The sequence below is a fragment of the Notothenia coriiceps genome, unplaced genomic scaffold (genome assembly GCF_000735185.1).
Source record: "Notothenia coriiceps isolate Sejong01 unplaced genomic scaffold, NC01 NC01_scaffold00037246, whole genome shotgun sequence".
NCBI classification, from domain to species: Eukaryota; Metazoa; Chordata; class Actinopteri; order Perciformes; family Nototheniidae; genus Notothenia; species Notothenia coriiceps.
Genome location: NW_011369947.1, coordinates 14,342,212 through 14,354,926, shown reverse-complemented (window position 1 = coordinate 14,354,926; position 12,715 = coordinate 14,342,212). Strand labels below are relative to the sequence as shown.

At 40.0% G+C, this 12,715-nt stretch overlaps 2 protein-coding genes and 1 long non-coding RNA gene across 3 annotated transcripts in view; 2 read left to right on the top strand and 1 right to left on the bottom strand.

Moving 5' to 3' along the window:
• The first annotated feature begins 306 nt into the window (after nucleotides 1-306).
• Nucleotides 307-6,682, top strand: yrdc (yrdC N(6)-threonylcarbamoyltransferase domain containing). Its single transcript, XM_010794909.1, has 7 exons — nucleotides 307-331; nucleotides 1,032-1,258; nucleotides 2,034-2,229; nucleotides 3,389-3,503; nucleotides 3,598-3,717; nucleotides 3,878-4,008; nucleotides 5,704-6,682. Exons 2-7 carry the CDS (start codon nucleotides 1,087-1,089, stop codon nucleotides 5,780-5,782), a joined length of 813 nt encoding a protein of 270 aa, XP_010793211.1. The 5' UTR covers nucleotides 307-331; nucleotides 1,032-1,086; the 3' UTR covers nucleotides 5,783-6,682.
• Nucleotides 6,683-8,886: 2,204 nt separating this feature from the next.
• The window catches only part of LOC104965873 (glycoprotein endo-alpha-1,2-mannosidase-like protein), a 67,324-nt gene continuing 63,495 nt past the window's right edge, over nucleotides 8,887-12,715 (bottom strand). Inside the window, exons 3-4 of the mRNA XM_010794910.1 lie at nucleotides 11,184-11,260; nucleotides 8,887-10,147 (exon numbers count right to left, since the gene is read on the bottom strand). Coding sequence (XP_010793212.1) covers nucleotides 9,511-10,147; nucleotides 11,184-11,260 — 714 coding nt within the window. The 3' untranslated portion in view covers nucleotides 8,887-9,510. The remainder of the gene's footprint in view (nucleotides 10,148-11,183; nucleotides 11,261-12,715) is intronic.
• Nucleotides 12,474-12,715, top strand: part of LOC104965872 (uncharacterized) — a 13,966-nt gene continuing 13,724 nt past the window's right edge. The window contains exon 1 of the long non-coding RNA XR_800592.1: nucleotides 12,474-12,575. This is a non-coding gene — a long non-coding RNA (uncharacterized lncRNA). The remainder of the gene's footprint in view (nucleotides 12,576-12,715) is intronic.

The window sequence follows — 12,715 nt, the reverse complement described above, 5'->3', positions numbered from 1 at the left end:
CTGAAGAGACTTTCTCTGCGGAAATAAAGAAAAAGTAAAAAACTAAAATCTGCATTAAGTCACATAAGTACAAAGAGAAAAGAGGGAGCTTACCACTAGGATGTCACTTAGTTTTTTGAGGTCATTCAGGACTTGGTTGCATATTGTAATATGATCTGAAAGGGTCACCAGTCTGTCGCTGACATCCTCCAGTTCCTGTGGAGGAAAACCCGTCGATAAATGAGTTCCTTTTTGGGCAGAGAGACATCAAAATCTCAGATAGTGGCTCACCTGTTTGTCCGGTGCAACACCTTCATCTGTCTGCAGGGCCAGGGTGCCTTCTGTACCACAGGTAACTTTTTTTAAACATACTTCGAGACTGCTTAATAACATTAAAGTATGCTAACAATTACATGTTTTCTTACCTGTGCTTGAATCCATGACTAAAACGTTATCTCATGTCCTGTAAACTGTCGATTTCTATGTTGCCCCTGCTTTCAGATGATTTAAATCAATGCTCGCAGGTGCCTTAAATCATCCTAATTAATGAGTGAAGCAAGGAACACACCTGGAAGCATACAAATGAAATATATGTGTTGAAAAATGTGCTATGTCTGGACGGTTTGAAAAAGTTCCAGTAAATACCAAGATTGGTAATTTTGCCTATTTATCTTTAAAGCAAAAAACATTTTTAAGTTGTCTACATTTTAAAATGGGTTCTGTTTGACGGTGCTTCTCGGCATACAAGTTTTTACTATGATGGTAAAAAAAAAAACACAACAGATAACAAAAAAAGAACAAATCTGTTAAAATAAAAAAAAGATATTCCGAATAATTTAAGGACAGCTGTACAAAAATACACTTTTCAACCAATCCATTTTTGTATCAAATGTTTCCTTTAATTTCATCTTTGGACTCATTACAATAAAATATAAAAAACATATAATTCACTAAAACCTTTTTTTTCTGAAGCAACGTGCTGCTGGCCCTTTAAGAAAACCGCGTCATTGTGTTGGGGGCGTAACCCGGAAGCACTCTTGTTATTTCTTCAGGCGACAACATGCTCCCCGGCTGAAATGAGACATCCACCGCTGTATCTTCGCTTTTATGAGGCCTGTTTGTAACATCGCTGTTGAGTTAATCAAATCCAGAAGAGCTCACAGTTCAGCCGCAGCTCGGAGACTCGGAGGAGAGATGTGTAAAGAGCTGAAGACCAAAGTGCTGCGACTGTTACCGCAGAGCTGCAGCGGGCCGTCTGTCCATCAAGAGGGCTTCACAGGTCGGCTTACATTCACATCATAAGTGCATCCCTGTTATAACATCAGTTTGAGAATTTGACAGCTATTTTTAGCCACTGAAGAAGCATTTGCACGCGATGCTTGTCAGTGAGTAACGTAAACATTGCAGCATGTTACATCAGATTCCTGTCATGCATAACTTGGACAGCCGAATACACACCTACACAGATCCGATTTCATGGTCCAATACTTTCGACTGCAGTGCTACTACTTAAAACATAATGTGTGTTACACCTTACTTTATTTTCTTTGTTTTTCACCACAAAAATGAATCAAGAGCTTTGTTATCTGATCATATATTTGAAGACTTTCCTTTTATTTTGGAAAATGTGGTGCTTGGTTTCTTCAAAATCCTCAGTAAAGAAGAAACATATTTAAACATAATTATTGTGCTAATACAAATAACGATAAAACAAATGTATTATTTAGTTTTTCTTAAAGATGTTGAGCAATATGCAAAACATAGGGGAGCTCTAATCCCAGGTATATGTAGGTTGAGCTCCAAAATAGCTGAATTCTACTTTTTCCATAAGGTTGAATATGACTACTATTATAAGGACATAGGCGTTCATATGTGTAATCAGTATGCTCCTTTTATATGCAGATCTTAAACAATAAATGTAATTGATGTATTACCCCAAAATCCGTTCTCAATTGACAACTCAAATAGTTTATACATTTTTCTTTCATCAATGTATGGTTATGTGTGTATTGTGGTGAATGATGCCTTATTAACCCCCCCTTTCTGAACTGCAGATGGTGCTGAAGTCCTGAGTTGCACGGTGAAGGCTCTGAAGGAGGGTCATGTGGTCGCTGTTCCCACAGACACCATCTACGGCCTGGCGTGTCTGACCCAGAACTCTGAAGCGGTCAAAAAAATCTACGACATCAAAGGACGAAATGGAAATAAACCACTGGCCATCTGCGTCGGAGAAATCCAGGATATCTATAAGTAAGTGTTTTAACTGCTGCTTTACAACTAGAGATCGGTATGGGGATATTCTGTTGTTTGATGGACATGATTGTTGTCAAACAGAGCTATCATGTGATTGTGTCATTTTAAAAAATCAGTTCCAACTGTATGTGTCAGTCCTTCAGACGTGTGATGGTTCTTTGCAGACCCACAAAACTGCACAAACATGTTAGTCATCCACAGATGAGTCACACACAGAAGAGGAAGCGATGTGTTCTTCACACCAACAAGACACATTTTACATTTTGTGACAGTGACAGATACACCTGCTGTCACAGAAAGACACCATATTCATGAATTCATTTGTTGGTAGATCACAGAGTAATACAGAGGAGACAAGGCAGACTAAGAAATGACACAATAGGCGCTTTCACACCAAGTACTTTGCCGTACTTAGTTCATCAGAACTCTTTAGTTCTGATGAACTAAGTACAGATCGCGTTCACACCGGAATAAGTTCCTGAGGGAGGATTAGGCAAATGAAGCCGCTGACGTCACTTCTTCTTCTTCTGCTTTGGGTTTACTGGCAGGCCGCAAACAACTTCACGGCGTATACTGCCACCCGAAGTCCCCGGAGTTAGGGACTGGCTTCAGTAGAAGCTGCTGGGAGTCCCAGCAGCTTCTACTGAAGCCAGTCCCCAACTCCTGGGACTTCAGAGTAAATCTCCAGAACGCCGACACCTCCTCATCTCCTCCGCTCCCACATTTTATTTTGTGTTGCCATAAGTTAGTCTCTCTTCGTTGGTGCGCTGGGCTAATGCTAATGCTAATAATGCTAATGCGAGCAAATAAAATGGCCGCTTCACAAAACTTTTTGGGAGTTTTACGGGGCGTGGTTTGCAATCCGCCCAGCCAATCAGACATAGGAACCTTTTTCTCTCATGAAAGTACCTTTTTCAGCTGGGACTGAAAAGGGGGTGAAAAGGTTCTCATGAACTAAGTTCTAGTTCCTAATTTTTTTTGGTGTGAACGCACATTTTCGGAACTATACTGGGAAAAGTACTCCGGTGTGGAAGCGCCTTGTCAGAATTGCAATGTGGAAATGTGCAGTAGTATCTAACATTGCATAGATAATGACTTATTTTCCGCCAGCTTCGTAGCACTCCTAAACGTAATCATTGTTTGCTTCCATGGTCAGGTTCTGTAAGGTGAAGGTGAAGGAGGCGCTGCTAGCCGACCTGCTGCCTGGTCCCGTCACTCTGGTGTTCGAAAGATCTGAAGTACTCAACACAGATCTCAACCCCTTTACCTCAGTAGGTCCACTCTTTGAATCTGGATTTGACTCTTAAGGAAAATGCAAACACAAGTTTTATAGATGAATAAATGTTCATGTTTATTTGTCCTCAGCTTGTTGGCGTACGTATCCCAGACCATGGCTTCATGAGACGCCTCTGCCAGATGTGCGCTGAACCACTGGCACTAACCAGCGCCAACATCAGCTCACACACCAGTACTGTGGAAGTGCATGTGAGTATAAACATTTATGATTTTTCATCAGTCTCACATTTAATATGTTTCAAAATGTCCCCGTAGGTTTTCCAGTTGAAAGGGTGTCTCTCACTCAAATCTCTTTTTGTTATTGAAGTTGATTTGTTAATGCTGCTGTGTTTCCTTTTTCTTCTTGAAGGAGTTTCAGGAGCTCTGGCCCAAACTAGCAGTGGTGGTGGACGACGGACCAATAGGAGACCACAGCCGCCTCGGATCAACAGTGGTGGACCTATCAGTACTCGGCAAATACCGCATCATCAGACCAGGCTGGTGAGTTCATGCTCTTATTGACTTAACTTACACTTTAGCTGCGGCTAGACGTGCCCCTTTTCTCTCTATATGAAATCATATGGTATACAGGAGCACTCAACCTTTACAAAACACAAAGAACTATTAAAGGTTTATTACAAATAATACAAACCTGGTCTTATATGCAGTCAGCTTTTCTTAAATTGCACTGAGCAATTACTTTAGCATTTAAGTGGTTTTACATTTGACCAATGATATATGTGTTTGGCCTCTTGACTATTTATTACTGTTTATGTTCACAAAATAGATTTGAAAGATAAAGGTCACATTATACTTCTATGCAACGACATCACGAAAACAAAGGATGTGAAATGGTGGATCAGGTTTTTTACGTAAATATTGATTAGAGCTATCTGTATGAGGCTGATGCTGCAGTTTGTTATCTGGTAATGTAATATTGCACAACACTACATCATTGACAGAGTAATGATGTGCATTTCCATAATATACATATGCAGTGTCCCAAATGCATCTTACTTTCTCATTGGGTTTTTTAGGATGCAAAGGGGAAAGGTGACAACATGTAGTATACTCAAAGCAGACAGTATGGATATTATACTAAATCCAGTCCGTTTTGAGTACTACTTTGGAGGATGCTTACAGGTAGAAAATATAAAAAAATATTTTGAAGTGGTGGTAAAAAAGCTCGAACTAAATGTTTGACTGTTTCCTGATTTGCATACTTACACTTGATACTATGAGTGCATTAGTGTGTTAATACCCACAAGTATGGCAAAGTGTGGGGTACTTATAGTGTCTTACCATCCAGAGCTTTAGCCGTGTAGCGGTCGCTCCGATGAACACCAGAATCATACAGATTTCAAGTAAGCAATATTATGATATAATATTATGTGGGTGACAATGGCTGTTTGAAATGTGCCATTAAAATAAGAAGAAGCAGTCAGATGTTGGGACTTTCATTTCTGGCTAGTCTATAACAGCCGTTTGAGATTTGAGAAGACACTTCGAAATGCACGCACTACACAAGTAAGTGAATAGTGTACACAGTGTACTTCATGGAAGTGTCATTTCTAAAGTGTTACCATTGAGACAGCATTGTTAAAACTTGTGAAGTGAAATCAACAGTAGCTTTCCAAAGTTGCAGTATTATTGACAACTGATGTTATACATATTGCTGAATTCAATATGAACTGCTGTAACAAATATACAAGGATCAGTATGTAGTACATGTTCTGTATAGAGTTAGTACTTACTGTAGTATGGATTTGAGGCCCTGATCACATTAGCCTATGCACATTAGCAGGGAAAAGTTGAGCAAAGAGGAAACATATTCTTACATTTGTTAGTCATAGCACAAGAGACAAAGTATGCAAACTGAAGAGTAATAACATCCTCAGATTTTGCAGGTAAGTACATTTGCAGCAAAGGCAGAAGTACAGGCTAATTTTCTAGAAAGTCATTTTTGGTTTATTGCTGTGCTTTCTATTAAAGCAACACTGTCATCACAATGTGCTCCACCACTGGGCGGGGCGGGGGTGCACCTGCAGCACCAGATGTAATTATGAATCTCTGGGAAGCTAGTAAACAAAGCATGTGGATTCAGGATATGTAAATGCCGTAGTAATTAATGGTGTTTCTGCATCAGATTCAAACATGGCTCCTCGGTACATGAAGTGACTGTGATTCTGTCTTCAGCGCTCTCTCTTCTACGGTTGATGTGCTGGAGCACAAATACGGACTGTCAGAGGACTCGGGGAAGAATGACCTTGTCTGAACTGTCTACTCTCCACAAGCTGAGACGCACAAACAGCGTTGACCCCGGCGGGGGGGGGGCTTCTCCTGAATGATTTTCATGGTCACATTGGAAATGGATCTTTTGCGGGAAGGACTCAAACTCAGGAAAAACATGATGGCAGATATTTTTCGAGTGGCGGCTTTAAGGTCTGGAGTAACTTCTCTTTTCTCTATGAACACAATTCATGCCTTGCTTATTATGTTGGGGTTTCAGAGTCTCACATTTCTGCACCATTCAGAAAAAGGTCAGTTACATAGTGTGGGATTTGATGGTTGTTCTATAAAATATACACTATTTTCTTTGTATTGCCAAAGCTTTGAGGCTACAAGGAGAATACATATTTAGTTTTTATTTTAATATTTCTATAATGAAAGAGGTGTTAAGGCACTTATTTTATGGTTTGAAATGGTCTTTAATAAAATAAGGGAGGGGAGAAGTTCTGTGAATGTCATGGATTATACATCTAAATTGTTGAGTCTAGATTTATTTTGTATTAACTTATGAATCCCCTATATTTATTTGATCCGCTTGTCAATCTAACATTGACAGATTTACACTATAATTGGTATCCTGCTGTTGTAGCTTAAAATACATTGCATTTACCTTTTTTGAAAATACTGTACAATTTCATCCAGACTGCTGTTGATTGGCATGTTGAGCATGTGGATAAACAATAATACAACTGCCAACTTGCTCATTTCAGACTTATTTTTTAGATTCTCATCGGCCGACGTTACCTTGTTTTGGTGGATTTTTAAACCTCGGCATTGCCACAATAAATATTTTTTTCAGTATTGAAGTCTTATTCGTCATGCATGAGAAATATGTCCGCATTTTATTTCTAGGGGTGTTTCTCAATGTCGAGGAAGGCTGCTCCAGAGCCACTATTTCAAGCATACGTCATCGAGTGCCGCCGAAGGACTGTTCCAATGTCCAGCATACTTAGAATTCTACCGGGGCCGGCGTACTTCGTAGCGGGATATTTCGAGGCTGCACATGTGTAGACTCCGCGGTCTTAAAATCCCGACAATGCTTTGCGCACGGAACAATTTCCAAATCTTTGGCGGAAATCGTGCTCCATTTAAGGCGGGGCCTCGCATATGACGCACACCTGCACACCTGTTAGCCTGTTCCGCAATAGAGAACCGCAGTGACGCGTCGTAAAACCCGGAAGTAAACTTCTTCCGGTTCCTTCTTGAAAAACCAATGCAAATTCTCCATAGGATTTTGGAAAATAGCTCGAAATAAGGTCTGTGGTTGACACACATTTAAGAGAGGGATCACGTTTTGTTCAGCCGGATAATCTCCACATGTCAACNGCACACCTGTTAGCCTGTTCCACAATTCTTCGTTTTCCGAGGCTAGGAAGGATTCTTGCATCGCTTTTGAAGGACCTGACTTCAGAAGCGTCTTCCAAGGAAGCATCCTCGACATTGAGAAACACCCTAGGTCACCCGACCCCCCGGGTGGGCGCCAGGGGGGTCACGCAAAGTTTGAGGGAAAGGGGAATCTTCTTCTTTTTTTAAAGATACCTTTTATTTATTTTTTTAGATGTAATTAATAACTGTATATCTATCAATCTATGTGTCCTTTGATGCCAATCTTTTAATATTTTTATTTATTAATATTTTATTTTATTTTTTTGTTTTTAAATCACACGACCGCCCTTCAAGCCAATCAGAATCGAGCTGCCGCTACTGAGAGTGAAACTGAGTATCTGCTCAGCTTTTGGAGCTAGTGAATATTTCGCTCTGCAGCTGGATGAGAGCACGGATGAAGCCAATATTGTTTATATATATATATATGAATATAAATATGTTTATTGTTAATATTACTGTTGAATATTATATAGAATATTATTAAGGCATAAGTAGTTTTCTAAAATGTTAATTGTTCATATTACTGTTCAAAATTATATACTATTATAAAGACAGAAATCACTTTAAAAATGCTTTAAAAATATGTTTACTGTTGATATTGTGTTAAGAATGTTTATAACAGAACACACAATGAATGTAATGAATGACAAACAAAAGATAAATACAAAAATGTTTAGAAGAATAACTGATTATTAATTATTAATACTAATATATATTAAGAAAATGTATTAAGCTGTATGATTAGTCATACTCATCATTTTTTTTTTTTAATTGCAAAAGGGGGGTCCCCGCCAGAGGATAATGCTATATGGGGGTCCTTGGCATGGCAAAGTTTGGGAACCCCTGCCCTAGGTGTCTGGAGGTTAGTCTTTTTGAAAGAAAGAAAGAAACAACCAGCAGAAACCACTCAGTACCAGCATACTTTTATTTAAAGTACCCTTTTACTTGAATAGACAGCAGGCTTTTATCAAACAAGTCCATATAACAGAGTGCTCCAGGAATTGGTACATTTCTATTCATGTATCCACTTTTAAACATCGAGCCTTGGCCTTAAAACTTCCCATTCTGTTGTTGTTATTAAAGTAACTGAAGGTAATGTTGCCCACGATGAACATGGCTTCTCTCCATAAAAGGAAATTACACCAAATCTCAGATTAGCTAACTGGTAAATATTAGGGAAATGTTGCTATATTTGGACTGTTTTTGCAGCCATAAGACGGGCTGTCTGATTCACTTTACTTCCAGACGGATTGATTTATGCTGATGTTGATGCTAATCTGAATGCTAACACTTTAGGGTATATTATTTTACTTGCCAACAAACGTACTTTTTCTGACATTTGTGTTAAGCTCATCATTAGTTTTAATAACCTCTTTAAACAAATTTGAAAAAATCGTAAATAAGTACAAAAACAAAAATTCAAATATGTTATTTCAAATAATACAAAATAACAACTGACTCTTCGAGGGTGAATCTAGATTTGAAAATGAGTTGTAAAGGTGCTGCTGGTCAATTAATTGTGTTATCATTGGACAGAACTGAGCTGTCTCCCTTTTTCTAGTCTTTATGCTAAGCTAAGCTAACTGTCATATTTAACAGGCAGATATGAGAGAGGTATTACATTACATGTTACTTGTTAGACGTATCCCCACAGGAGCAATTTGGGGTGAAATGTCTCAGGGACACAACGACATGCTAACTGCAGTGGGGTTTGAACCTGTGCCCCCCTGATCCGAACACCAAAGCACTAATGCACTGCGCCACACGCCTCCCTGGTATCAATCTTATCTTCTGCCAGAGAGGGAATTGCTTAACCCTCACTTACTGCTTTTTAAACACCATGTCCTCACCATTTGATCAATCCTGCTGGTAAACTGGAACATCTGTATACAGAAACAGTGTCATTGGGTTAGACGTAAAGTGTGCATTAAGTGTCGGGGGATTGTAATGGATTCTTTATTTCATGGTTACAGTTTTCTTAGTGTGTTTGTTTAGTTTTATTAAGTTGCATTAATTTAGAAAAGAGCAAGAGACGGCTGACGAAGCATTTCAGAACTCCCCAAGAATAACCCTTTATTACAGCTTTACCCCAAAACTCAACCAGGACAATTCGTACTGAGGACACAGTGTCCTAACCTGCCAGATCAGCACGTGTGCACAAACGTATGCATGCACAGAAACTCGCGCATCTGGTCTTGTTGAAGGTCATAGCATGTCCTCATACACTCACATCTCAACAGTTCCTACATTCACCCCCCTATCTTTCTCCTTCATGTGTACACTACACACACTTCACTATAGCATGCCGTTTCAAGTCTGTCTAAAAGCTCACATGAGCCACTGCTGCTTCTCTTTGTTGAACTGCTCTGCCCAGCGGCGGGTCAACTCCAGGTAGTGATCGGGTCCGTGTGGCTGATAGTCCAAGTAAACACGAGTCACAGTTTTTTTGGGCATCGCTCTCTCTATCTGCGTCCCCTCGTGCCACTCATTAAAGGAAGTGATGGTGACGATTTCCGGCCTGGCATTGAGCGCCGCCTGCTGGGCCGTCTCAAAGTAGCGACCGTTCACCCTGTTGCGCATGTTGTGGTTGTTCCACGGCCGGATGCTCGTGTCGATATAACCGGGTCCAACGCTGGGGATGAAGATGAGGTTATTGCCGTCGCAGAAAGCTTTGATTGCCTTCCAGTTCTGGTGAGAAGAGCCGAAGGAGAAACCGTTGGAGGCAAAGTAAGTGTACATGCCATCGAAGCCCCCGGCGAGGATGTCGTGCTTGTGGCGCTCCTCCACTATCAGGGCGATGAAGATGGAGTCGTAGGCTGAGTCTCGCACACTGTGGGCGCCGGTGGGAGTCAGGAATTCAGACCAGGACTCTGGAGGAGTCAGGTACGAGTCGTAGATGTAAAATAGAGGAAGGCTCTTCCCTGTGTTGGTGGTATACTTGAAGAAGGCTCCATGGTCACCATACCTTTTTTTAAAAGACGACAGTTACATGGTTTGTTAGTGTCAACATAATCAACCTGGTTTGTTTACAGATTCAGTGATAGGATAGCTTTGACAGTAAAGTATGTGTGTTCAAAGTGTATATCCCTTCTCCTGGTCAACACGTGTCGGCACAATCTGCCTGGTTTTGTTGAATGTGGAATACGAGGAGTACAGCAGAGGAAAGCTCATGTTGGAAAATGAAAAGTTAATCCTCTGGGGACCCTGAATCTTATTTATTATATCTTGGGAACAAGTGGATATTATTTTTTGCCTGATGGCACTTCAAACCAATCAACAAGCTATTAGCCACCATGGGCCAGTCTGTACTAACTCATACTATGCAGCTTATCGTTGTGTTAGGCCAACAGGGCTTTCTTTATGTACTAATTGAGATCCAAAGGTTTCTAAATATGTCTGGATACATTTTGGAAATGATGCACAAGACAGAGAGAAGAATGGAGATGCTTTGAAGTGAACAAATCCAGCTAAAATATAGTAAATATTGGCTTGTATTAAACATGGCATCTGTCCGAAGTATATTTATTTCAATGGCAAGTAAATGTTGATGTTGTCTTCATACGTTTTTTAAGCTGCTGTCAAATAGCCGGATAGGGTACTTATCCTCTGGGTACCATGAATGTCCAGCAAATTATTTTTCCAAATTAAACCAAATGGAGGTGCTCCAAAACATTTCATTTTGTAAATACACGAAGGATAATATTTCTTGTTCAAATGTGTTGGAAACTGGATATTTTTGGAGTCATGATTTCGAGTCCATCGTGTCAATGTGCCAGAGTTAGCCATACTGGCTTATTTTAATCTGCAGTCCTTTTTCAGAGCAACCTTGATCCTAACATTTTGCTTCCAAAAGGCATCCATAAGTCATGAAACTAGTCTTATATAATCAGAAATGCTTTCAAGAAGTATGTCTGTTCTGTAACTAATGTTCCTTTAACTGAGCATGAAATATGAATGACTTCCTTCTTAAGTTGAGTCGATGATGGAGAAGTGCAGCCTACCTGTCAATGATATACTTGATGTTGTCGTGCACACTCTGGTCGTTTCGTTCTCTGTATGTTTGGATGTGAAATGCAACCTAGGAAAACATGCAGAGAGAAAAAACCTGGTTAGTTTTTTATTTATCATATTATTTCCATTGTATTGACACATTCAGAGGGGGAGACTTCTCATACGGGCCTGACAATGGCAATGTGAATCTGGTTTTAAATTGAAGTTGCCAGGAAATAAATAGCTCAATAAGATGCACACTATATGATAGCCAAAGGCCGTGAGAGCTGATCGGACTGCAACATCTTAAAAAAATGGTTCTACCTTTTCAATGAAGTCAGTCTTTCTGACCTTGTGTTTCACTACAGTTTGGCATGATAACAGACGTCTAGTTTCTCTGCCCTAGTACCATGTTACAGATGACCATATTTACATGTGTTCTTGAAAGCCTTGAATAAGACTGACCTAGAGAACAGCACACCACAGTTAGCCACTCAAGCAGATCCCTTCAGACAGGTTGTGACAAAAGAACCATGTTTTAACCGCTCCATTTTCATGATGAATTGTGTCCTTATGTAGATGTTTTTCACCCTAACTGCTGCCCCCCTGGAGACTTTTGTTCATGCCTCGCCAAAGAAAACGTGTATTTGCAATTGACGAACAAACGCAGCTAAGGGACCTGAAGTGACAAGTACACAAAAAATGCTTAGGTTGAATATTTCAACGAATGGCCGGAGAATTCAGAGAGTTGAATAATGCATGATCCGAGTGAAACACTTTTCTCCTCTGGACACCCATGGGGAACAATGTGAAGGAAAGGGGCTTTTTAACATGCTGAAGGCCAACAGTAACTACATGGATCCAGTAAGACGCATCGCCTCTCTTGTATAACTCCTCTCTTATTGTTGATAAAAAAAAAACATTAAGAAAGTCTGAATTTAGAACATTGTTTTGCTTCAACTAGAATAGGACTGATTAGACATGACATGTTTGACCTGGTGGGCATTTTAAGTGATGACCGGAGTTATTGCACTTCATCCGCAGAGGGACATGCATCTGTGAAGCAAATCTCATAGGAACCAATTCAATAGCTGCAGAAATATTTCACTTTGCAAAACCATTAGATTTCTGCTGGTGGTGCTGGAGGGAAAGTCAAGGGATCAACAGTCTTCAAGTCTTTAAAGGGGCCCTATTGGGATTTCCCTTTCCTGTAGTTTGATATATTTGTGCATGTAAATGGACTGCGAAGGCAAACATGATTAAGCTCCCTCCAGAGGTAGTTTCTTTCATCTCATCAACACATTGTACGTGATAGGCTAAGGGGTATCTCTAAGCTGTGGACCAATCACGACAGAGCCGGCCAGCTAACCAATCAGAGCAGGCTGGTTTCAGACAGAGGGTGAATTGTGCCACGAATTACACATATGAGGTTTGTCAATCTTAAAAAAATATTTCCATGTAAAAAAAGTCAGAGTTTGTCGTAAAACTGTTGAAATATAAGACTATGAAAAATACGCAACTAGAAAGACTGCTAATCCCAAAT